General features: G+C 39.0%; 1 protein-coding gene across 1 annotated transcript; it reads left to right on the top strand.

Annotated features, from left to right (window-relative positions):
* The first annotated feature begins 545 nt into the window (after positions 1–545).
* On the top strand, positions 546–23,821 carry LOC133852265 (uncharacterized). Its single transcript, XM_062288992.1, has 13 exons — positions 546–958; positions 1,401–1,572; positions 1,663–1,880; positions 3,373–3,433; positions 4,680–4,752; positions 8,173–8,250; positions 8,514–8,671; positions 10,888–11,056; positions 19,934–20,396; positions 20,565–20,939; positions 21,329–21,536; positions 22,609–22,735; positions 23,252–23,821. The coding sequence occupies exons 1-13, from the start codon at positions 599–601 to the stop codon at positions 23,424–23,426; spliced, it is 2,637 nt and encodes an 878-aa protein (XP_062144976.1). The 5' UTR covers positions 546–598; the 3' UTR covers positions 23,427–23,821.

The raw sequence follows: 23,821 nt of genomic DNA, 5'->3' as shown, positions 1-23,821 counted from the left end.
AAATTGATTGGAATCTGGCCAAAACTGCCGGATTTCGACCACCTTTTGTGGAAACGGCCCAGAACGGTCAGAATTTGACAACCGGTGGCAAATGGCCCCTTCGCTGAAATCTAGCCAAATTCCGGCAAACGGTGCCCGAATCCTACCCAATTGGCCGGATTCTGGCGAAGGTCGTGAGAATCTGGCTAACCTAGATTTTTCGTCATTGATATTTTTTTCGTACGAATCAGATGCCGAAAAATATTTTTAAGAAAATCTTTTCTTTTTTCAGAAAAATGATTTTGTTGAAAATATTTTACGACAGAAAACATTTTACGTCGAAACAAACGTCGCAAGTATTTTTTTTTTTTTGTCTTTCTACTGTCTTCTTTTTTTAAAAAAATAAAAAATAAAAAAAATTAATCATTGAATTTCCACACGGTAGTCCAATTGTTGACAAAATACCAAAATGACATTTCTAAAAAAAAAAAAACAACTTTTTTTTTTAAAAAAAAAAAACCATTGCAATTGATAAACCCGCAAAATTCAAAAACCCCACCCCGCAACCTCACTTCTTAAACCCCCTCTTTCCCGTCTACTCTTATCCACCCCCTCATCAATGTCAACCCATTTCTTGACCCAAACCTCCCTCCCCTTCAAACCTCTTCATCTTTCCCTCCCACGACCAGTCGTCGTTGTTCGCTCCTCCGCAGTCTCGTCTCCAGCGAAGCGAACCAAAACCAGAAGGAGGAAGCAGCAGTCCAAGGACGATGACTCCTCATCCCCCGCCGTATCGGCGGCAGAGAAGAGCCTTCGGTTCAGCTTCATGGAGGAGCTCATGGAGCGCGCCAGGAACCGGGACTCGCTCGGTGTCTCCCATGTCATCTACGACATGGTTGGCGCTGGCCTCACCCCTGGCCCCCGCTCCTTCCACGGCTTGATTGTCTCCTACGCCCTCAATGCAGACCTCCAAGGCGCCGTACGCCACCATTGTTTGTTTTCCTTATTACTACTGCTATTATGGTTATTGTCATTAAGAAATTGCTTTTGACTATTTGAGACTGTACTTGGTTACAAATTGACTACAATTTGATGGGGCTGGTAAGCTGTATCACAAATGCGGATTTGGCAGAGCGCGTATAAAAACTTCCGTAATACTCCTAAGTCCTAATATTGATTACAGCTCTGTTTGATACGCGTGTTATGAGTGGCGTCGTCAATTTCTAGCCAAGTATTGAAGATTTGTATATTACCTATAGCAATTTTTTATTTGTGATTATTTGTTTTCTTAATTGATTTTGTTAATGATGTCATGATTGTTATTTGGGACACATATCACAGCTGGCACCACCAAGATCATGTAGCAAAATCGTAATAAACATTGTAGCGCAAACTGAATTGTTGTTGTTCCATGGTTGCAGATGGAATCACTGAGGAGGGAGTTGAGTGCAGGTATTCGCCCACTGCACGAAACATTTCTAGCGTTGGTTCGATTGTTCGGTTCTAAAGGTCATGCCAGTAGAGGCTTAGAAATCCTCGCAGCGATGGAGAAGTTAAACTATGATATTCGCCAGGCTTGGCTTGTTTTTGTTGGTACAAATTACAATGTTGTTCTGCTTATTCATCTGTATTTAGTTGAATTTGAGTGATTATCTAAGTTGGTGAAGTGCTTCTTGTGACCAGAGGAACTTGTTAGGAACAATCATTTGGAAGATGCAAACAAAGTGTTTTTGAAAGGAGCCAAAGGTGGGCTGAGGGCTACCGATGAAATTTATGACCTTATGATTGAGGAAGATTGTAAAGTCGGGGATCATTCTAATGCCTTAGAAATCTCCTATGAAATGGAGGCTGCTGGGCGGATGGCAACCACTTTTCATTTCAATTGTCTGCTTAGTGTGCAGGTGACCCTTTCTGAAATGTTGCTTATGCATTATGCATTGCCACTTTTTGCATGGTCATGTTTAATTTCCTTTTTCTCTTTTATCCCTTTTTAAGCATATATAGAATTTATGGCATACCGGGCTTTTCTTGTAAATAAACTTTAATGAGTTTGTTTATAAATTCTTTTGGCTATTGTGGATTAGCCTCTCATGTGTTGGTATTGAATTTAGTTTGGATGAGGCACGCATTTTTTATCGTGCTCATGCATATAAATTGGTAAGAACTTTATGATACAGCTTCTTGTAAATCGTTAGTATAGGATTTTTCTTGGATTGATGTTATTTTTCACATAGTAACACTACCCACTAATGTATCAATAAGAAAAGGAAGGTTGACATGAGCAGTAGAGTGAAGAAAGCTCTAACTTCTTAATTCTTCTTATAGAGTTCCTTAGAAGGTTTAATTTTTTTATCAGAGTTGATCCTGCATTCCGAAAACACTTCCTCCTTTTTTTTTTTTCTTTTTCTCTTTTTATTTATTTATTTATTTATTTATTTATTTGTTCTTGTTTCAATTTAGTTAGCAAAATTTTAGGTTAAGTGTTGAATTTTACACCCAAAAGAAAAAACTGAATATGCTACGGAATTTGCCATGACAGCCATGAGATAAAAGTATGAAATAAAAAATATTTCGTGAGATACATGATTTACCAAAATTCCAACTGAAGAAGCTTTACAAACTGTCTAAACTTATACGAAAAAAAAAGGGATTCATGAAATGTTTAAGCAATTTAATATAATATGATATGAAATAGCTTTGGTGAACGTTGAAGCAAATTAAAAATCATAACAATCAGAAGTAGTTGAGTACAAGCTTTGCTTGCATTATATCATGGCTTGTGTCCATTCCAGTTGATTATTTCTTTAATCCTATCTATGAGGACAACTAATATATTTTTCTTGAATACTTTATTATGATTGTAGGTATCATAAGTATCCTGGAATTCCATCTCAACATCCTCATTGAAACAACTATGACAATAGTTGTTGTTTTGTGCTTCGAAATATCTTTGCAGAGACAACTGGTCTTATCATCATTTGTCTTGGAATATAAGGCCCATGCTGTGGATATGCTTTGAACACTTGCCAAACATGTCCCTACTTTTAAACTACTCTTTCCTTTTTTTCGCATTTGCATACATGATTGAAATGCAGCTGATAGAAATATGCATTGGACAGGCATCAGGCCATGACTCCTTCGACATTGTTTCCTATATCTTCAGCCAAAACATCCAAAAACCAATCTCCAGCCATTAATTCGTGGTTTATTTATGACTTCGTTTTCTCAAAAGCTCTTGTTTGTGAAATACTTGAATATGGTGGTTAGAATAGCAGTAGAAGTATCAGCTGATATTCTAATTCTGTAGTGAATTATTAGAGCATGTTTAAATTTTCCCTAGTTGTTTTCAGTTACAGAAACTGCACAAGACTGATTTCTGTTTCTATTTTGTAGGCTTCATGTGGCATACCTGAAATTGCTTTTGCAACATTTGAGAATATGGAATATGGAGAAGGTTCACATTCTCTTTCCCTTTCTTCATGCTTGTATGTTAAGATATTTCTTGCAAGTCATTATGCATTCACAACTAGTTTCAGAGCAATTATTTTTTTCATGAATCCTGGAGCAGTTTAGCCTTTTTCAGTCTTAAGTGCAGTGTGTACTGTCAATAACGGTATGCCTAGTTGCTAGCTTTTTTTGATAAGATTTTGGGCCTTGGGACACTGTAACCACTTTAGGGTACATGATGCAGCAAAGACGAACCTTGGTTATTTCACAATATATTTGAAGCAGCAATTTTTTAGTTGTACTTTTCCTTCTTTTTTTCTTTTCTTTCTTTTTTTGTTTTTTTTTTTCCCTTTTTGATATGGAACAAAAATTTTGATGGAAAGGAAGAGGGGTACAGACATATGAGGCAATTCCTCAACAATACAATGGAAATGGAAAAAGTGAAAAGGGAGACAATGACTATAATAAGGCAGGCCAATGTCAGTAATTGGGTGACAATTTAAATATTCCCTCCCAATACCTCATCCATTTGCAAGGAGGTTGATCCTATGCGTTAACCTAGTGAGGGATTTAATGGAAACTCTTGTTTTTTAAGTACTTGCTCCTATGCTTTGACCTAGTGAGGGATTTAATGGAGACTCTTGTTTTGAAAGTATCACCATGTTTTGAGAGTTTCAGTATTATATCGCATCAATCCTACTGTTGTCTCAATTGTTTGGTATGTACTGTTACATACTCTAGGGATACATGAGAAAAAAATATTGTCCAGAGGAACCACTCAATTCGAACTGTTTGGCACATAGTTGACACTTGTTAACTGAAGATGCCACTTAACTTCTACTCTTCTTCCTCCCACCTCCCCCCCTTTTCGGTTTGCATAAGCTCTCTTTGTCTCTCTTTATTGACTTTTTTTCTTTTTGTTTTTCTTTCCTGCGGTGCTTCATAGAATTTATTTCTATCTATTTTCTTTCTCTTGGACGGTGTTAACGACCTTGAAACTTTACCTATCAATAATTGGAACAGCTTCACAAAATAATATTTAATCCCTTATTGACCTCTGTAACATTAACCTTAATTGATTCAAATGTTTGAAATAAACTCCATGATTGCTTCCTTATTAACCTTCAGATTATACGTTTCTTACAGTTGAATGAACTCTCAAGCCTTTGTTTTCAATTGTTCAAGGTTTATTTTTTTACTTAACTATCCTTTTTCCCCAGTGCTAAATACTTACAATTATCTTTGCATAACAGATTATATGAAGCCTGATACTGAGACTTATAATTGGGTGATCCAAGCATTTACAAGAGCTGAATCTTATGACAGGTAATCTTGGCACATCAGTAATGAGTGGTTTGACTGCCCTAGTTGTTTGTTTAAACCATGAAATGATGACTTTATAGTTTGGATGTCCCAGTCTATAAGAGAGTTAATATTTCTCTGGAAGATTTTGAGATTTTGGGTTTAATTTTTGGTGAAAGTGTGATGGAGGCCCTTACTAAGTTGTTCTCTATTACTGTTCAAAGGGGCTTCCTCTCTGGCTTCTCTGTGGGCTCTGGCAGCAATGGAGAGATTAACATTTCTCATCTGTTATTCGCAGACGATACTTTAGTGTTTTGCGGGGCTAATCCTGATCAGGTTTGAAGATTAATTTTTGGATAAGTCAGTATTGGTTCCTGTGGGTCATGTGGATAATATGGATGATTTGGCTGGCATCTTGGGCTGTGGAGTTTCTTCTCTTCCTTTAAAGTACCTTGGACTTCCGTTGGGGGCCCCTTTTAAGGCTAAGTCCAGCTGGGATGAGGTAGTTGATAAGATTGAGAGGCGTCTGGCTAGCTGGAAGCGGTTGTATCTGTCGAAGGGTGGTAGAGTTACTCTTATAAAAAGCACTCTCTCTAATCTTCCTACGTACTTTCTTTCTCTGTTCCCTATTCCCTCCAGTGTTTCTAGTCGCATAGAGAAGTTGCATCAAGATTTCTTGTGGGGTGGCATAGGTGAAGAATTTAAATTTCATCTAGTTAATTAGTCCAAGGTTTGTTCTCCTATTTCAAATGGCGGTTTGGGCATCCGGAATCTAAGGATTTTCAACAAGGCTCTTTTAGGGAAGTGGCTGTGGCGTTATGCCCATAAGAGAGGAGCTTGGTGGAAATCTGTTATGGATGCAAAGTACGGTTTTACTTGGGCTGGTTGGTGTTCTTTAAATCCCCCTGGGTCACACGGCGTGGGGCTTTGGAAGAATATTAGGAAGGGGTGGAGTTTGCTTTGCAGCCATACTAGACTTTTTCTGGGAAATGGATCTAGGATTCGCTTTTGGGACGATGTGTGGTTTGGTGAGGTGCCCCTTAAGGAAGCTTTCCCAGTTTTGTATGACAGCGCGTGGCAAGGATGCTCATGTTGCAGACCATTTGGTTGTGGTGAGTGGGTCCTATCAGTGGGATGTTAGCTTCTTTCGAGCGGCACACGACTAGGAGGTGGATGTTTTGGCCTCCTTTTTCTCTTTGTTGTACTCTACCAGAGTGGATTGTGATGGGGAAGACTAGCTCTGGTGGTCTCCTTCCCACAAAGGGAAATTTGATGTTAGATCTTTCTATAAGGCTCTTGTTTGCAAAGAGGCTATTCATTTTCCCTGGAAAAGTATTTGGCGGACCAAGGTTCCTTTGAAAGTGGCTTTCTTTGCTTGGACGGCAGCGCAAGGGAAGATCCTCACCTTGGACAATCTTAGAAAGAAGCGTGTCATTGTGATTGATAGACGTTGCATGTGCAAATTGAATGGGGAGTCGGTGAATAGAGCGCGAGGTTGCATGCGCTCTATGGAACGCTATCTTTAGTCGCTTCAGTTTGTCTTGGGTTATGCCTCTTCGGGTGGTAGATTTATTCGCTTGCTGGTGGACGGGTGATCACTCTCGGAGTGCGGTCGTGTGGAAGATGGTCCCTGGTTGCTTTTTGTGGTGTTTGTGGAGGGAATGCAATGATAGACAGTTTGAGGACAAAGAAAGAACTATTGAGGAACTCATTTCCTCTTTCTTTCATTCTTTGACTCTTGGTCGGCTGCGTTCCTCGCACCTTTAGTGTTTAGTTTTAATGATTTCCTTGTTTTGTTTTCTTCTTCCTCTTGATGCCTTTCTTGTATACTTCATGTGTACTTGATTGCGCTTTGCGCTTTTTAATGATATTTCTCTTACTTATCAAAAAAAATTTGGTGAAAGAAATTTGGAAAGACATGGAGGAGAACAGGAGGACATCGAGTTTAATATTTCTCTGGAAGGTTTAGGACTATAATTTCTTTTGGATAAGTAGGATTGTATGTTTAAGTGCCTTACAATATCACATATTTATATTAGGGTAAATATAACATGATTTCAAGAATACCCTTATACCCTAGTGACATGATTACAAGAATACCTTTAAGAATAACAAGCTAATATAAAAATATAGAATATAAAATATAACAACTCTAACAATGGTGAGTAATATCTCATACCTTTCATGAATAAGATGATATAACTATTGAAAATAACTTGTGCACTTTTCATGAAGCAACATAAATCATTCCTCGAGAAAATATCTTTTTGAGAGAATATAAAACATTTCATGAGAAAGCATCTTTCATGAGAGAATATGAACAGTTCAGCATGATCATGAAACCATCTTTCCATATTACATGACGAGTCTTCCTATTATCATAAAAATGTAGCTGTTCATGTAAAAAAAATTTGGTTACTTTTTTTTTTTTTTTTTTTTTGTTTAGTCTATAAATGTTGAACCATGGAGGTTTGGCATCCACCACAAGGGCAAGTACAACATTCGTCTCTCACTAGCTGGCCAAACATCATTTTGCTTGGAAAGCCAGCAATTTCACCCTTACAGACCAAGTTTAGAACATGCATAGGATTTGAGCATAAAAATTCATCATCCTTTCTCAAATCTATACTTTTCCAGAACATTTTGGATGTAGCATAGCATAACTACCGTATACTTAAAATATCTTGTTCATGAAACATGTAGCATTTCTGTCATAGCTAACAATCATTTTGGATTTCAAAGCTTGTGAAATCCATCTTATTTGAAAATATAATTGCATGTGATATTTCTCATAATATAATTGGAATGCACAATAACGTTAAAAATAACATGACATGCCAAAAGCTCATATCACAAATCCCTTATCTGGAATTGGAAGAAATGAGAGCCTAGACTTGAAGGAACTCAAACCACGGTGCCAGCAACACCTAGTCCAAGAATTACTACTTATTACTAACAACTCCAAAGTTACCGAAAATTCTAACATAGCTAAATATTCATTTCGGATTTCAAAGCTCATGAAGATTTGTCTATTTGAAATTACAAGGCCTTTGGAGTGCTATTCTGATTGCCAGTTCTGAATGAGAACCAAAATTCTAATAGTAGATGAAAGCAATCTTTGTATTGCTGAAAAAGGAAAATACTTAAAACAGAATGTCCAAAAACAAATTACGTTAAAAAAACAAGAGAACTCTCCACAAATTGCATAATTTTGTATTATTATCTAATTTACAATTGATGACTGCTATGCTATAGACATGAATGCAAAGGGCAAGGATTTGTCTCTTGAAAATTGCTTGAGGTTCTAGTTACTTTTTTTGAAATAACCATATGGAAGTTGAATAATTTTATAAGTTTTTTTTTTTTTTTTTTAATTATTATTTGTAATTCAAGTTATTATGTTGTGTCACTTTCTTTATCTTGGAGTGTTAATATGACATGTAGGGTGCAAGATGTTGCTGAGTTACTAGGCATGATGGTTGAAGCCCACAAGCGTTTGCAGCCTAATGTGAAGACCTACGCGTAAGCTAATATCTTTCCTAGTGAAGCTTAATTAGAAGAAAAGCTTTCTCAATAAATGGAATTTATGGTCATAAATTGATTTGAGTAACATTATTCTCATTTGGTATAGTTTTTTTTTTTTTTTCCTATCTTACATATGTGTTCAGTTGTTGAATTCACCTAGTTAAACATAACGATAGAAGATCACTATAAATTCCTGTATCACAATAAATCAAATTTCTTTCCTTTAGGTTTTGGGCATAATATCATTCTTCCATGTTCAGGCTGTTAGTGGAGTGCTTTACCAAGTATTGTGTCATAGGAGAAGCTATTCGGCATTTTCGTGCCCTTAGAAACTTCGAAGGGGGAACAAAAGTTTTACATAATGAAGGAAACTTTGGTGATCCACTATCTTTGTATCTTCGGGCCTTATGTCGAGAAGGTATGCGTATTTTCTATTCCTTGAGTAATATTCACATTTTCTAATCCTTTAATTTGTTCCTCTCATTTCATTACATATTTGCTACAGAATTTGAATCATGCAACCTAATATTTATTGATAAAAGTTGTAGCCTAACATTTATGCAATTGTGGTAGTTAGAAGTTAAGCCAACCTATAGTTATATGTACAAGCCAGGTAACAAGGAAACCAAACTATTATAAACAATACTTCTTCAAAGACTTTATGCTATTATGCTGTAGTGAGACCAAGAATCTGATGCCTAAACTTAGAAGGCCAAAACAATGTCCATTGGAGCTTCCTTAAAATCCCCAAAGCCGAGTTTTACCTAGTAACTAAGCAATGTGGGACTTAGCATTCATAACTATCTTTATAAACTATCCACTCTATATGGACTACTCCTTATCTTTTTAATGTTGGATATGGGTGTTACAAACTCCCCCTCTTAAACCACTGACGTCATCGTCAATGCCACGTCATGCAGTGTTCTAGTACCATATGGTCTGGTGTGACTAAATAGTCCTGATACCATTTATAACGACCGAAGGAAAAGCGCTAACCACATCTGTACTATTACCCTAAAAAAAAACTAGCCAATTTGGAGCTTCTCTAGAATACCTTATAAAGCCTAGTTTCACCTAGTAACTAAGTAATGTAGGACTTAGCACTCATGGCTATCTTTATAAACCACCCACTCTATGTGGGCTACTCCTCATCTTCTCAATGTGGGATAGGGGTGTTACACAAACCTCATACCATTCGCCAACTCAAGACTAGGTAAGTCAATCTCATTAAATTCCACAAACCTTTTGCCAACCTCTATAGTATTGCCATTTTCTTCCTCCCCACTACCAGGGGGTACAACAACACATCACTTCTTGCACAGGTTGGTAATTTGTTATTTATACTTTCTCCGGAATCTTTCACAGTGGTGGATAAAAAGGGTGACATAAGTTCGACGGGTTTGGTGTATGCCTAGAAGTTGTCAATTGGTATTGGTTCGTCTTCAGCGTTGGATGTGAGGGGTAAGGAGGCGATTATAGGGATAGGGATGATGGGGATTTTACGTCTCCTCTAGATTTTGTTCCCTCTATCACTCCTCTGGATTGGGCTTTGTTTTGTGTTAAGGACATTTGTTCTGTGGTGGGGGTCTCGTGTGAGGGACTTGAGGATCAAACTGTGGCTCTCCTAACAGCCATTGGAGGATCATTCTTTGAAGGAAAAATGTTGTTACCGTGCACAATAATGATGAATAATATGAAATCGAAAAGAAAGAGAGCAAGAAAAAACCAAGACACAGATTTACGTGGTTTGACACATATGATGAATAATATGGAATCGAAAAGAGAGAGCAAGAGAAAATCAAGACACAGATTTACGTGGTTCGGCAATGTGCCTACGTCCACAGGAGTGCGCTTATATTTCAATATATGATTTAGGGTTACTGCATAACATATTTATAATAAACCCTACTGTATAGACAGATATGAAAAACCCCAAAATACCATGTTGCGATGCTCTGCCAACTAACCACTATACTAGTATTTTAGTATTACTCTATGCGTGAGAGAATATGAGCCACTTGTTTCAACAAAAATGAATCATATTCTAAGTCTAGAGGCAGAAGGGAACTTTTGAACTTAGAGTGCTCCATAAATTATGGTACTTCAGGCGCGTCCTCTAGGTGCAGGAAAGGCAAGGCTCTTGTTTGTTAGCGGCTAGCGTTTTATGGGTTTCGGGTTTTAGGGTTGTCTGTGTTGGGTTGTTTGGGTCTTTATTTTGCTCGTTCTAGTTAGGTGTTTATGTTGTATACTGCCTGTGTACGTGGGGGCGCCTTACGCTTTTTTATAAAACTTTCTATTACTTATCAAAAAAAAAAAAAAACAACTAATACTAGGCTATACTACCCTTGCATTGTGGTTACTTAAGCAAAATGACAGTCACGACAAAACATTACAGAAATTTCAGAAATGCCCAGCATCAAAAAGTCAGTACATCCATCTAGTCTAGGTTTTTAGTGTTTAAATAGTTCCTTGCTCTAGTATTTTTGGCTCATTTCATTTGTAGAATTACTATCTCTCGAGTCTTCTGATAGGTTCAAACAATATCTTTTGTGTTCTTCAGCGATGTTTTGGATTTTTCTTCCTTGGACGTAAATTTAGAAATGTTTCTGAGCTAGTATTCCTATGTAAATTCAGGCAGGATCGTTGACTTGCTAGAAGCTTTAGAAGCTATGGCGAAAGATAACCAACCAATTCCTCCACGGGCCATGATCTTGAGCAGAAAGTACCGCACTTTTGTGAGCTCATGGATTGAACCTCTACAAGAAGAAGCGGAACTTGGATATGAGATTGATTACATTGCTAGGTTTGCTTTATAATCAATCCACTACAGTTGCTGAAAGTGCATTTTTTTCTATATTTAGTTCTTTAATTATTTCATTTCGGATAATGGCAAGAGTAGAATGCAAGATGTTTTGATGCTCGCGAGAAGTTGATGGAAGAGCTTAAAACATCTTGGTCAAATCGCTTTTTACTTGGATTGGGGCGTATAATATCTCTCATGTTTCTAACTTTTCTGAATTTGTGGCTTTTTGTTCTTATAGTATATGATGGAGATTCTCTTTGTTTATATCATGTGTACTAGGGTTGTGCCCCTCTGCACTTTTCAATGATATGAATTATTTATAAAAAAAAATTAAAAGCATATGTTCCTGTGTACCAGGGCTATTCCCTTCCCATTTCCTTATGCTTTGCCTCCTTACTGTGCACAAAAACATTGTTTTTAATCTTTATATGTATTTATGTTAATAATTTTTCTTTTAGCAATATTGATTTCATTAGGGATGTAAATAAGCCAGTCCGTTCGACAGCCCGCTCGATACCCGCTCGGTTTAGCCCGATCCGAACTCGAGCTCGATACTATAGAAACTCGATCGTTACTGTTGAAACCCGCTCGATTAGTAAGTGATACATACCCGACTCGCTCGACAAAACTCGATAGGAGCTCGCGAGCTCAACTCGTTTAAAGCTCGACCAGATCGCTCGCCCGACTCGTTAGTTCGACTCGTTAGCTCGTTCATATCTTACATATATATTAGTAAATAGTAAACATAGTATAATATATATAGTATTACATATTAATTATAATACTTTGATAACAATATTGAGTATGTTAAATTAACATATTAAGTTTTTAATAGTTAGTATATAACAATATAACAATATTACTTGAAGAGGAAAGCAAAACAAACTACCATTCTATAGTTCAACAACTCTCAAAATTCCAAGAAGCCACCCACTAGACTAATAGGATGAAAATCCTTAGACCTTAATATCCAAAGCCTCTGCTTTCTTAGGAATAAGGGATGAATTTGTGTGTAGAGTCCCGTCGGTGGGCAGTAGAGTCCAAGGAGTTCGCTGTGGCGATAGTGGGTGGTTTCACAGGCATTAGGATTCATGAACGTAGAAAAGGAGTGTCGAGGTCCATTCTTATAGACAAAGATGAGGCTGCATGGTTGCTTAAGTCGTATCATGATCTGGTTACGGCTCAGGACTGTAGAGTGTTCTGGAATCAATCCGTCTCGGGTTTTCCGCGGCTTCTTGCGCAACAACGTGCAAATAGGCATGGTTACTTTATCACCTTAGAAGAATATGAGGGAAGAAGAAGGAAAGGATCTGTCTTGGTGCCAAAAGGAAGATTTGGAGAAGGGTGGAAGCGCTTTGGGGAGGAGATTCGGTTAGCCCTTAATTGTCTGCTCGCTGGCAGTTTCCCGAAGCATGCCAAAGGTAAGGAAGAGCCACAGTATCATGCTGAGAGGAGGAGGAGCTACGCTGATGTGCTTAGAGCTTCCATGCCGAAAGATAAGACTTCTTTATATGCTACGAAGGAAGATTCCCGGCTCAGGGCTACGGTTCCGGTGAAGGGTGGTCGTGATCAGGAGGTTTTAACGGCTAAGTTGGATTCGGTGAATCAGGCTGGGATGAAGATGGATAAGTTGGAGAAGGAACTTCCGGCGGAACCTGCTGGGCCGAAGATAGTTGAGATGAAGAAGGTTTTTCCGGCGGTTCCCGCCGGGATGAAGATTCAAAATTCACTGTCCACTTCGTCGAGCAGTGAGACTGCGTCAGACCTAGAGGGTAGGGGGGCGGGCTCTAGTCCCTCTATGTTGGCCACTGCAGCACGCAATTCTCACGTCGAAGAGTGCCTCGAGCTGCGCAGTATCAGGAAGACGTTAGAGATGGTGTACGTGGAAGTCGGGCAGTGCCTGGATCGTATGCATTTGTGGGAAGAAGAGTTGTTGGGTCGGTCCATTTCTTTGGGTTCTAGCTTCTCTCGGCCCAATTTCTCCATACCCGATAGACCCTCCTCGACCCATGGTCCTTCAAAGCCTGCCCAACATTCTAAAGGGACAGCACCTATGCAGTTTCCAATCAAAAGGCCCAAACTTTTGTTTAAGCCCAAGGCAGGGTCGGTTCTGCGCCCCATCCCAGCTCGTAAGTTCTCGTTGGACGCCGGTGCTTCCACTTCTGCGGTGCAGTCGAAGTCGTTGGGTTTGGGGATGGCGGTCTCGCGGTCTGCGTGCAGACCTCGTTTCTCTGGCCGGGTCTATCAGCGTCGGAAGCGACCGATCCAGCGTCCTTCGGCAGTCTGGAGAGTTAAGACAGGGCAGCCCATCCAGGATGCAGGAACTTATAAGGACAGGGAGAAGGAGGCGATTTCTTCGAAGCTTGGGGAGCAGGAAGAGTCCCAGGCGTCCGAGATGGTGCTGGGTGGTGGGGCGGGAGTGACGACAGCCTTGCAGCTAGCAGCTAGTCAGTCGGAGGAGGCTGTCGTTTCTTTACCTGGGCTGGTTACAGACGGCTCTCGGCAGTCTGGGTTCGACCCAACGGCAGTGTCAGAGAATTCCGATCCAGAAGAGGAGGGTACTGTCGTTGGCAATGATTTCAGCTTGGCTGTGTCGGCAGTAGGTGGAGGTTTGCTGGTGACTCCTCAGGTGAGAACTTCACAGCCGAGTGCTGGAATAGGTTTCTCTGGGTTTGGTGTGGACCCAGTGTCTCAGAGGCAGGGAGTAGGTGGTCTTGAGTTGGTGATGCTTTCCGAAGTAGAAGGAGAAGAGGGTATCGTTTCAGAAGCTTCTTTAGGGGGTCCTTCGATGGATATTGACCTCTGGAAAGGATTAGGAGACATTATGGAGAGTGGGGTTTCTGTTGAATGTGTGGAGGATGAGAAGTGTGCTCAATTTGATTGTTCTTCGATGTTGCTTGAGCATTTTCATGAAGGGCTGCTGATGCAAGAAAAAATCAGAGTCGATGAGGGTGAATTACAGAGCTTTGAGCCCTTAGTTATTGCTCCACTGGCAGTGGAAGATGCAGACAGACAGAGAGTATCACCTAGGTGGGTGTTGGAAAGAATTAAGAGTTACTATCCAACCATTGGGCTTTCTTGTGGTCACTTTGAGGACAGATTGTTGGCTTTGTTTGAGGAAATTGAAGTGGATAGAGACCTCTTTTTGGCAGATTCCAAGTCGAAGTGTACGCCTACTAAAGGGGTGAAAGGGAAGAGAGAATTAAATAGGCTGACTTGGTCTGTTAATTATGAGAAGAAAGGGGCTCAGTCTGAGAGAGGTAGACAGAAGGGTAGGGGCACATCTCGTTATTATGATGCCTAAAATTTTGTCGTGGAATGTTAGAGGGCTTAATGCGATCGAGAAAAGATTGGAGATTAGAGGGCTTCTTAAGGTTTGGAAGGCGGATATTGTTTGCTTGGTGGAGACGAAGATGGCAGTTATTTCTAGAGAGGTGGTGCAAAGTCTTTGGGGCTGTATTCACGTTGATTGGTGTTATTTAGGTGCCAGCGGAGCATCGGGTGGGATTTTGCTAATGTGGGATAGAAGGGTGGTGGAGAAAGTGGAGGAGTGTATAGGTAGATACTCTGTTGCTTGTTCCTTGCGCAACACTGGTGATAATGTACTTTGGGCGTTTGGGGGTGTTTATGGTCCGAATGATGACAGGGAGAGGAGGGTGTTGTGGGATGAGTTAGCTGGATTGATGAGTTGGTGGGAGATGCCTTGGTGTATTGGGGGGGATTTTAATGTGGTTCGCTTTCCCAGTGAGAGATCTAATGGTGCTAGCTTCTCGGCAGCTATGGAAGAGTTCTCAGACTTCATTTTCTTACATAGTCTGGTGGACTTACCCCTGGAGGATGGCCAGTTTACTTGGTCTAATGGTCAGGAAGATCAGATTTGGTCTAGAATTGATAGATTTTTAATTTCTTCGGAGTGGGAGGAACGATTTCCTGATGTGTCTCAGAAGAGATTGACAAGGCTTTTCTCTGATCACTTTCCCTTGTTATTGGAGTGTGGGACAAATAGAGGAGGGAACAGGTATTTTAAGTTTGAAAACATGTGGCTGAAATACGAGGGTTTTGTTGAGCAGGTTCAAAAATGGTGGATGTCCTATGATTTTTCTGGTTTGCCAAGCTTCGTTTTGGCCAATAAATTGAAGGCTTTGAAAGCTGACTTGAGGAAATGGAATGAAGAAGTGTTTGGTGATCTAGGGAAAAAGAAGAAAGAATTATTGGAGGGAATTCGAGAGCTAGATTTAATCGAAGAATGTCGCTGTCTTGAGGAGGACGAAAAAATTCGTAGGGTGGATATGGCGAGAGAGATGGAGAAGACCCTTCTTTTTGAGGAAATGAGCTGGAGGCAAAAGTCTAGAGCTTTGTGGTTAAAGGAGGGGGATAAGAATACAAAATTTTTTCACAGGGTGGCCAACTCACATCGTAAATTCAATCATATGGATTCCTTGAATATTAACGGTATAATTTCAAGAAATCCTACGGAGATTAAGGAGCATTTAGTTAACTTCTACAGTAAGCTGTACTCAGAGAACTGTTCCTGGCGGCCTAGGGTGGAGGGCCTTTCTTTTTTATCCATTGATGAGGAGGAGAGTACCTGGCTAGAAAGAGCTTTTGAGGAGAAGGAGGTGTGGGATGTTATCAGGGACTTGAATGGAGATAAGGCGCCGGGCCCTGACGGATTCACTGCGGCTTTCTTTCAAAAGTGTTGGGGATTTTTAAAAACTGACATTATGAATGTTTTTGCAGAATTTCATGATCGAGGCAAGTTTGAAAAGAGTCTGAATGCTACCTTTGTCACTTTGATTCCCAAGAAGACTGCTGCCATGGATGTGAGAGATTTTCGCCCTATTAGCTTGGTTGGGGGGATCTACAAGATTATTTCAAAGGTTCTTGCAAACAGATTTAAGTCCGTTGTGGCCAAGATTATCTCCAACACTCAGAATGCTTTTATTGGTGGTAGGCAAATATTAGACTCTGTGCTTATTGCAAATGAATGTGTGGATAGTCATATTCGTTCGGGGGAACCTGGACTTCTGTGTAAGCTGGATTTGGAGAAGGCTTATGACCATGTGAACTGGGATTTCTTGCTTTATTTGTTGCAGAGATGTGGTTTGGGGGAAAGATGGAGGAAGTGGATACGTTTTTGTATATCTTCGGTGAGATTTTCTATTCTTGTAAATGGAACCCCAGCCGGTTTTTTTAGTAGCTCTCGTGGGTTGCGACAAGGAGATCCTCTTTCTCCTTTGTTGTTTGTGGTGGTTATGGAGGCTTTGAGTCGGATGTTGACTGCCGCTTTGGATCAGGGTAATTTGACTGGGTTCTCAGTGGGCTCCAGGGATTCTGAGGCCGTAGTTGTGAATCACCTGCTGTTTGCGGATGACACTTTGATCTTTTGTGACGCTCAAGAAGAACAGATTCGACATCTGAGATGTATTTTCTTATGTTTTGAGGCAGTTTCTGGTTTGAGAATTAATTTAGAGAAATCAGAAATCGTCCCTATTGGTGGAGTAGAGGATGTCGAAAGGCTGGCTAATCTTCTTGGTTGTCGGGTTGCTTCTCTGCCTATGACTTATTTGGGTTTGCCGTTGGGTGCTCCTTACAAGTCCACCTCTATTTGGAATGGTGTTATTGAAAAAATGGAAAGGAGGTTGGCGGGGTGGAAGCGGATGTACTTGTCAAAGGGTGCTCGGTTGACTCTTATTAATAGTACGCTCTCCAACATCCCCATTTATTATTTATCATTGTTTCCTATCCCAGTGAGGGTGGCTAATCGTCTTGATAAAATTCGTAAGGATTTTCTGTGGGGTGGCATTGGTGACGAGACCAAATTTCATCTAGTTAATTGGAACAAGATTTGCACACCTTTGCCTACAGGTGGGTTGGGAGTTCACAATTTCATCCAGTTCAATCGAGCTCTCTTGGGTAAGTGGTTGTGGAGATATGGTAGGGAGAGAGAGGCTTTATGGCGATTGGTGATTGATGCCAAGTTTGAGAGTTTAAAGGGGGGGTGGTGTTCGAAAGAGGCTTCGGGTTCATTTGGAGTAGGTGTATGGAAGCATATAAGGAGGGGGTGGGAGGAATTTCGTAACTTTGTTCGGTTCGAACTGGGGAATGGATCAAATATTAACTTTTGGCAAGATAGGTGGTGTGGGGATAGATCCTTGGAGCAATGCTTTCCAGCTCTTTTTAGTATAGCAAGGAATAAAGATGCGACGGTAGAAGATATTTTGGTGGTTCATAATGGGGCTATTCAGTGGAATGTTCTCTTCACGAGACATATTCAGGATTGGGAGGTGGATATGGTCATTTCTTTTTTCGATCGTCTATACTCCAGTTCGGCTCGGCATGGGGAGGGTGACAGGATAGTGTGGAATCCCTCTAGAAAAGGTCTATTTGAGGTGAGATCCTTCTACAAAGAGCTTATTAGGAAAGGTGGCCCTGTTGTCCCGTGTTTCCCTTGGAAGAATATTTGGCGTGTTAAGGCTCCAACTAGGGTGGCCTTCTTCGTTTGGTCAGCTGCTTTGGGCAAAATTTTGACGCATGATAACTTGCGTAAGAGGAAGGTGATAGTAATTGAGTGGTGTTGTTTATGTAAAAAGAGTGGGGAGTCTATTGATCATTTGTTGCTTCACTGTGAGGTACAATAGTTATATATTATACTTATATTATAGTTACTTAGTTATATAGAATATATTAGACTTACTATTTGTTCACATTATACATATACCATTGTTTATACTCTGTAGTTATATATAATAACATATTATTAATTTGTTACTTATAAACTATAGTTATGTAATATATTTTATAATATGCTTTATATACTTACATATTATATATTTATGTTATTAATAAATGCATAGAGGTTGTTCATAAATTTGGGCTTGAATTCTGTTTTGATCACTCATTAAAAAATTTAATAGTTTACATCGAGCTCTAGTTGAGCCGAGCTTGTCCAGTAACCCGGCTCGGCTCGAATGTCATTTTCAACGAACTCGAGCTTGAGCTCGAGCTCGCCCGAGTTTTAAACGAGCCGAGCTTGAACATGTAATTTATAGCTCGGCTCGAATTCGAGCTCGACTATTTAGGCTCGACTCATAAACGAGCCAGTCTTGAAATCTTTGAACTCGACTCGGCTCGGCTCGATTACATCCCTAGATTTCATGATAGAGAAATTTGAGGATATAATAGAGATTGTAATCTTCTCCAATAGTAGACCACTCAACAAAAATAGACTTTGCTGTCAGCCACTCACTTCTTGTTGTAACTTGTAATCTTCTATTGTTTGTATTATGTAGATTATGAGTTTCTTTTTCTTTCTTTTTTTGATAAGTAATCGAGATATATTGAAAGCAAAAGGCACTCTCAGGTACACATGAAGTATACAAGAGAAAACACCTAGTTAGAAAGAGAAAAAAGAACAAGAAAATCATGAAAACTAAGCACCTAATGAGATACAAATGCAGCTGTCCAAAAATAAACAGTACTGAAGAAAAAAAGATTTAAGCTCCTCCAATGTCCTCTTGCAGTCTTCAAAACTTCTATAATTGCTTTCCCTCACCACAAAAGCAAGAAGATACCATCTCCCCACAGCAGCACTCCGAGTGATTGCAGCAGTCCACCAAGAAGCAAACAAGTCAATTATTCGTCTAGAAGCACTCCAAGTGATTCCAGCAGTCCTCCAATTCTTCTGCATGCTTTCTATATTTTTCCAATCACAAAACCCTTCTTATTACCTCAACTCTCCGTGAACTGTCTTCTTAAATATGCCATAATTTCTGCATGTTTTCTATATTTTTCCAATCACAAAACCTCTCTGTGAACTGTCTTCTTAAATATGCCATAATTTCTGCATGCTTTCTATATTTTTCCAACCACAAAACCCTTCTTCTTACCTCAACTCTCTGCGAACTGTCTTCTTAGATGTGACTAATACCTCCTTGGGTCATGACAATCCAATTTAAAATCTTAATCTAGTAGGTGGAAAGACCCAACCAATGTGGGATTACTTCACGACAGCCCAAAGTCCTTAAGTTTGCTCTTCTCACAAAATCCTGTAAAACCGGCAGCGGTATAGGTAGGGAGCTATTGCAGGGTCAACACCGCCTCATAGTTCATTACCTACAATTATTCCTCTGTTTGGATCATTGGCTAAAGCAAAATTTTGTAATGCATTAGGGCATCCCATCTTTCTCAATTTATTACAACTTTTTGCTCATCAAAACTTCATCTAATCACTCTGTGATGGATCCATTAGGCCTAATAACCCTCCCTCTCTTCAAGTCCTTGACTCATAATCTTCTCTAACCCTACCTCCATGTAAGCAATGAAAGGGGAGTTTCCAAAATTGTCTTGGTTCAAATACACTAGATGTATCTTTAGGAAATAGACAACTCCAGATTATTTACTAGTTTGGATCAATGTTTAAATTTATTGTAAGCCACTTTTTTCATTTATGTTTCCATGATAGATATACACAAACATACCACATATGTTTATCTTTGCCTAATTGGCTAATTGCTTGAGGAAGATTTTGCTTTCATGGGGAAGAAATTGTGAAGAAACATGCTGATAAAAACTTTAAGAAAGATAATCAAACAACTTAAACGCTAGATTTGGGTGATAGAAAGTAAAGGATCAAAACTTTAGAAATGTGCAATTCTTAAAACGCTTTGGTGGAAATAATAAATTCTCTATAAAAGGATCATTCTCAAATCTTGAACAACAATAAGATGGTCATGATACATTTTAGTTTTGTGTTAAATTTTATATTGTTAATTTATTTCTTTTAATTTTGTTCAGGCATGTTTTAGCATTGGTCTAGTGCATATTGTGACAGTAATTTTATTGTTAAGGTATTGATTTTCTTTGCACGTGAATCAGGTATATTGCAGAGGGTGGGCTTACTGGTGAGCGCAAACGCTGGGTGCCTCGAAGGGGAAAAACTCCTCTAGATCCAGATGCTGAAGGATTTATATACTCAAACCCCATGGAAACCTCATTCAAGCAAAGATGTCTTGAGGATTCGAAGACGTATCATCGAAAACTTTTGAAAACCTTACAGAATGAGGGACTGGCAGCTTTAGGGGATGCATCAGAATCTGATTATATTCGAGTGGAGGAGCGGTTAAAGAAAATTATAAAGGGTCCTGAGCAGAACATTTTAAAGCCCAAGGCTGCGAGTAAGATGATAGTATCTGAACTGAAGGAAGAGCTAGAAGCACAAGATCTGCCAACAGATGGAACTAGAAATGTTCTTTATCAGCGTGTGCAAAAGGCAAGGAGAATAAACCGCTCTCGTGGTCGGCCCCTTTGGGTTCCACCTATTGAGGAGGAAGAAGAAGAGGTTAATCTTACTTACTATTCTTCTCCTGCTATGAATACTGATATTCTCTTTTGTTTAGATCAGATTCATGTTTTTTTAGTATGCATATCACAATTCATATTTGTTCAGCATGGTCTTTCTCTTCAAAATTACATTGATACTCCAATTTAAGTATGATCCATCTGTCAGGTTGATGAAGAGCTGGATGAACTAATTTCTCGAATCAAGCTGGAAGAAGGAAATACAGAGTTCTGGAAACGCCGCTTCCTTGGAGAAGGCTTTAATGGCGATCATGGGAAGCCTCTGGACATGAGCAAATTAGAATCTCCAGATGTGTTGGATGATGTTGATGTAGAAGACGTTGCAAAAGAGGTTGAAGATGATGAGGCTGATGAAGAGGAGGTAGAGCAGACTGAGAGCCAAGATGGAGACACGGTGAAGGACAAGGAAGTTGAAGCCAAGAAGCCTCTTCAAATGATTGGAGTCCAATTGTTGAAAGATTCTGACCAAACAACTACCTCATCCAAAAAGACGAGGAGAAGAGCCTCTCGAATATCTGTGGAGGTATGAAAGTCATAATGGTTTAATTGCTTACTATTTCTCATTTTTGTTTTTATTGTTTAGATCAGGTTAAATTATTTGAACGTTTTCTTAATTAGTAATATTTGTAGGTCGATTACCTGATTTTGATTGTTCTTTGTTATGCCATGTATTAGGTTTTTGTGTCGGTTTGAATTTGATCATGATAATTATGGTCTTAGGTTCCACTTGGTATCAGGTGTTCAGTTAAGTTTTTGGTTTTCAAGTCCACCCTAAGGTTAAATGGTGTGGGATATGTATGTCGTTCAATATTCATTACAGTGTATACTCGTTTTTGGTTTTTGTTTCCACTAGGTTTGGATTGAGATCATTTCTTTCGGATCTAAGGTCTTATTTTCTGTTTATGGACGTAGGATGATGATGATGATGACTGGTTTCCTGAGGATATATTTGAGGCATTCAAGGAACTGAGAAAAAGGAAGGTGTTTGATGTGTCAGACATGTATACAATAGCTGATGCTTGGGGTTGGACATGGGCTAGAGAACTAAAGAACATACCTCCACGAAGATGGTCACCGGAATGGGAAGTTGAGTTGGCAATTAAAGTTATGCTGAAGGCAAGTTCCTATATCTTTCTCTTAGTTTCTTCATATGTGACACTAGTAATCCTGATTTTCATTGAGCTTACTTATTTCATATCGTACATCCATTTTTCTTTCTTTCTTTCGTTATATCGTTCTTTTTCTTCCTTTTTTTATTTTTTATTCCCCTTGTTTGGGTGCCTCTCTTCCTTCATTGAAACCACTTTTTTTTTGGTTATATATCTTTGAATGCCCAAGTACTTGTGGTTTGCTTGGTTACAGTAAATTAAAAATAAAATAAAATAAAATAAAAAATAAAAATTGTGGCAACTACTGAGGCTACAAATGAACCAGTGGAGTTGACCCTAAGCTACTCGAAAAAAGTCAAGCTTGATCAAGAAACTATGGTGCTTGGCTTCAAGCTTTGCCAACTGAACTTGAGGTCAGCTTTGAATTGTTACTTGAAAAGGGTAAGTTATATTTTGCCATGTGTGGTAGCATAGCCTATATTAGTTGTTAAAGAGTATAAATAATAGACTACCAGCCTTTTGTACTCTCTTTTTTGACAACTGCAATAGAAATTTCAATGCCAATAACAGAACCTAGATTCGACTCTCTTTATTTTCCAGATCAGTAGTTCTTTAAACCCTAGATCCCTCTTTTCTTTTTTAATCCAAAAGTTTAAAGCATTATCTATTAACACTAAATGTATCAAAAGAAGCGTGTCATGAACTTTCTGTACTTGACGGGAACTGTATGTATTAATATTCTTTATTAGTCTTGTTTGCTTATAAATTTCTCTTTTGGACATCCCCGAAATTTCATGAGGATTTTCATGAATCCAAACATCTTCATCTATATCAGCAACGTTTATCCATATCTCTGTATTTTGAGACTTGATGAGCCTTTGTAAAACTCCTTATTTCATGACATGCTAATAACTTACCGGCCTAAACATATATTGCCATTTCATGCTCTGCATATCAGATGGGATTCCTTAAGAATACAGTAAAACTAAGCCTAAAGTGGAAACTTTACTGCTACCATATAATTATCTGCTTTAACTATATGTTCTTCTTGAATGAATGAAATAATGGACTTTCAGGTAATAGAATTGGGTGGAACACCAACCATTGGCGATTGTGCAATGATCTTGCGTGCTGCTATAAAGGCTCCATTGCCATTGGCTTTCTTGAAGATCTTGCAGACAACACACAGTCTTGGCTATACATTTGGGAGGTAAGATCATGTACTTGATTTGAGGGGGAAGAAAAGATAGAAGACGAGTTAGATGTTGGATTTTCTTGATCTAATCTTGCCGTGTTCTGTGTTCTGTGCTTTGGATATCTGTATGTTGGTTGTTATTTCTGTTGAAAGTTTTGCTGTTTGCACATTAATAGAATTTTCAAATCTTGCATGGATAGTTTAGTTCTCATAGAGACCAATATTTACTTAAAGAATGTAATTTGTGAACTACATGATTGGTGGGACAGAGTGGATGGACTTTTTCTAGATTTTTATGCATCAGATTGATGCAAAAGCAGGAGTCTTTTCTATTGTTTCTAATAGTTTTCTTGCCTTTGGCTACATAGCATGCTATATATCTCTTAGAAGATACAAAGTAAGGAATTTCAACGTGGATATATCATTCAAAAAAACTCTTAACTCAAGAAAGCCTTAAATTGCATATCTTTGTTGGCACTTCCAAACCACTCCCACAAAACTTTTATCTTATCTAGTTTTCTTCTATTGCAGTGACCTTTATGATGAAATCATCTTGCTATGTCTCGAGCTTGGAGAGCTAGATGCAGCCATTGCAATTGTTGCAGATTTGGAGACATCTGGAATCACAGTTCCAGACGAAACTTTGGACAAAGTGATTGCTGCTAGACAGATAATTGACATAGCTGTCAATGATGAAACATCATAACTGCGGCTTATACTTCTATCTCCCTTCTTTAGAGCTTGATTTCGGAATAGCAAACAGCATGTGTCATGGTGGCTTGGCAGACAAGGAGCACTTTTCCAGTGCTGCAAATCAGTCCAGAAGGCAAGTGTAGTGTAGGTCTCAATTGTTTGATAATAGCAATAGTTACTAATTAAAGTTGATCATGTGCTTACAACTTCAAAGAGAAGCCTGTGGTCATTTACCCCTTGGTCTAGTGCATTTTGTCAGTTATCAATTAAGTGGCCTCAAATGAACCAAATCAGACAAATCCTTTACAGACATGCATTCGTGTATCTACTTTTTTCTGTTAGAGTTGCTCTATTCATGTGCTACTGTAAATACTTTCAAACCATTAATACCAGTTTATGCAATCGAAA

This window comes from Alnus glutinosa, chromosome 12 (assembly GCF_958979055.1).
Source record: "Alnus glutinosa chromosome 12, dhAlnGlut1.1, whole genome shotgun sequence".
NCBI classification, from domain to species: Eukaryota; Viridiplantae; Streptophyta; class Magnoliopsida; order Fagales; family Betulaceae; genus Alnus; species Alnus glutinosa.
This window is presented reverse-complemented; position numbering and strand designations above follow the sequence as displayed.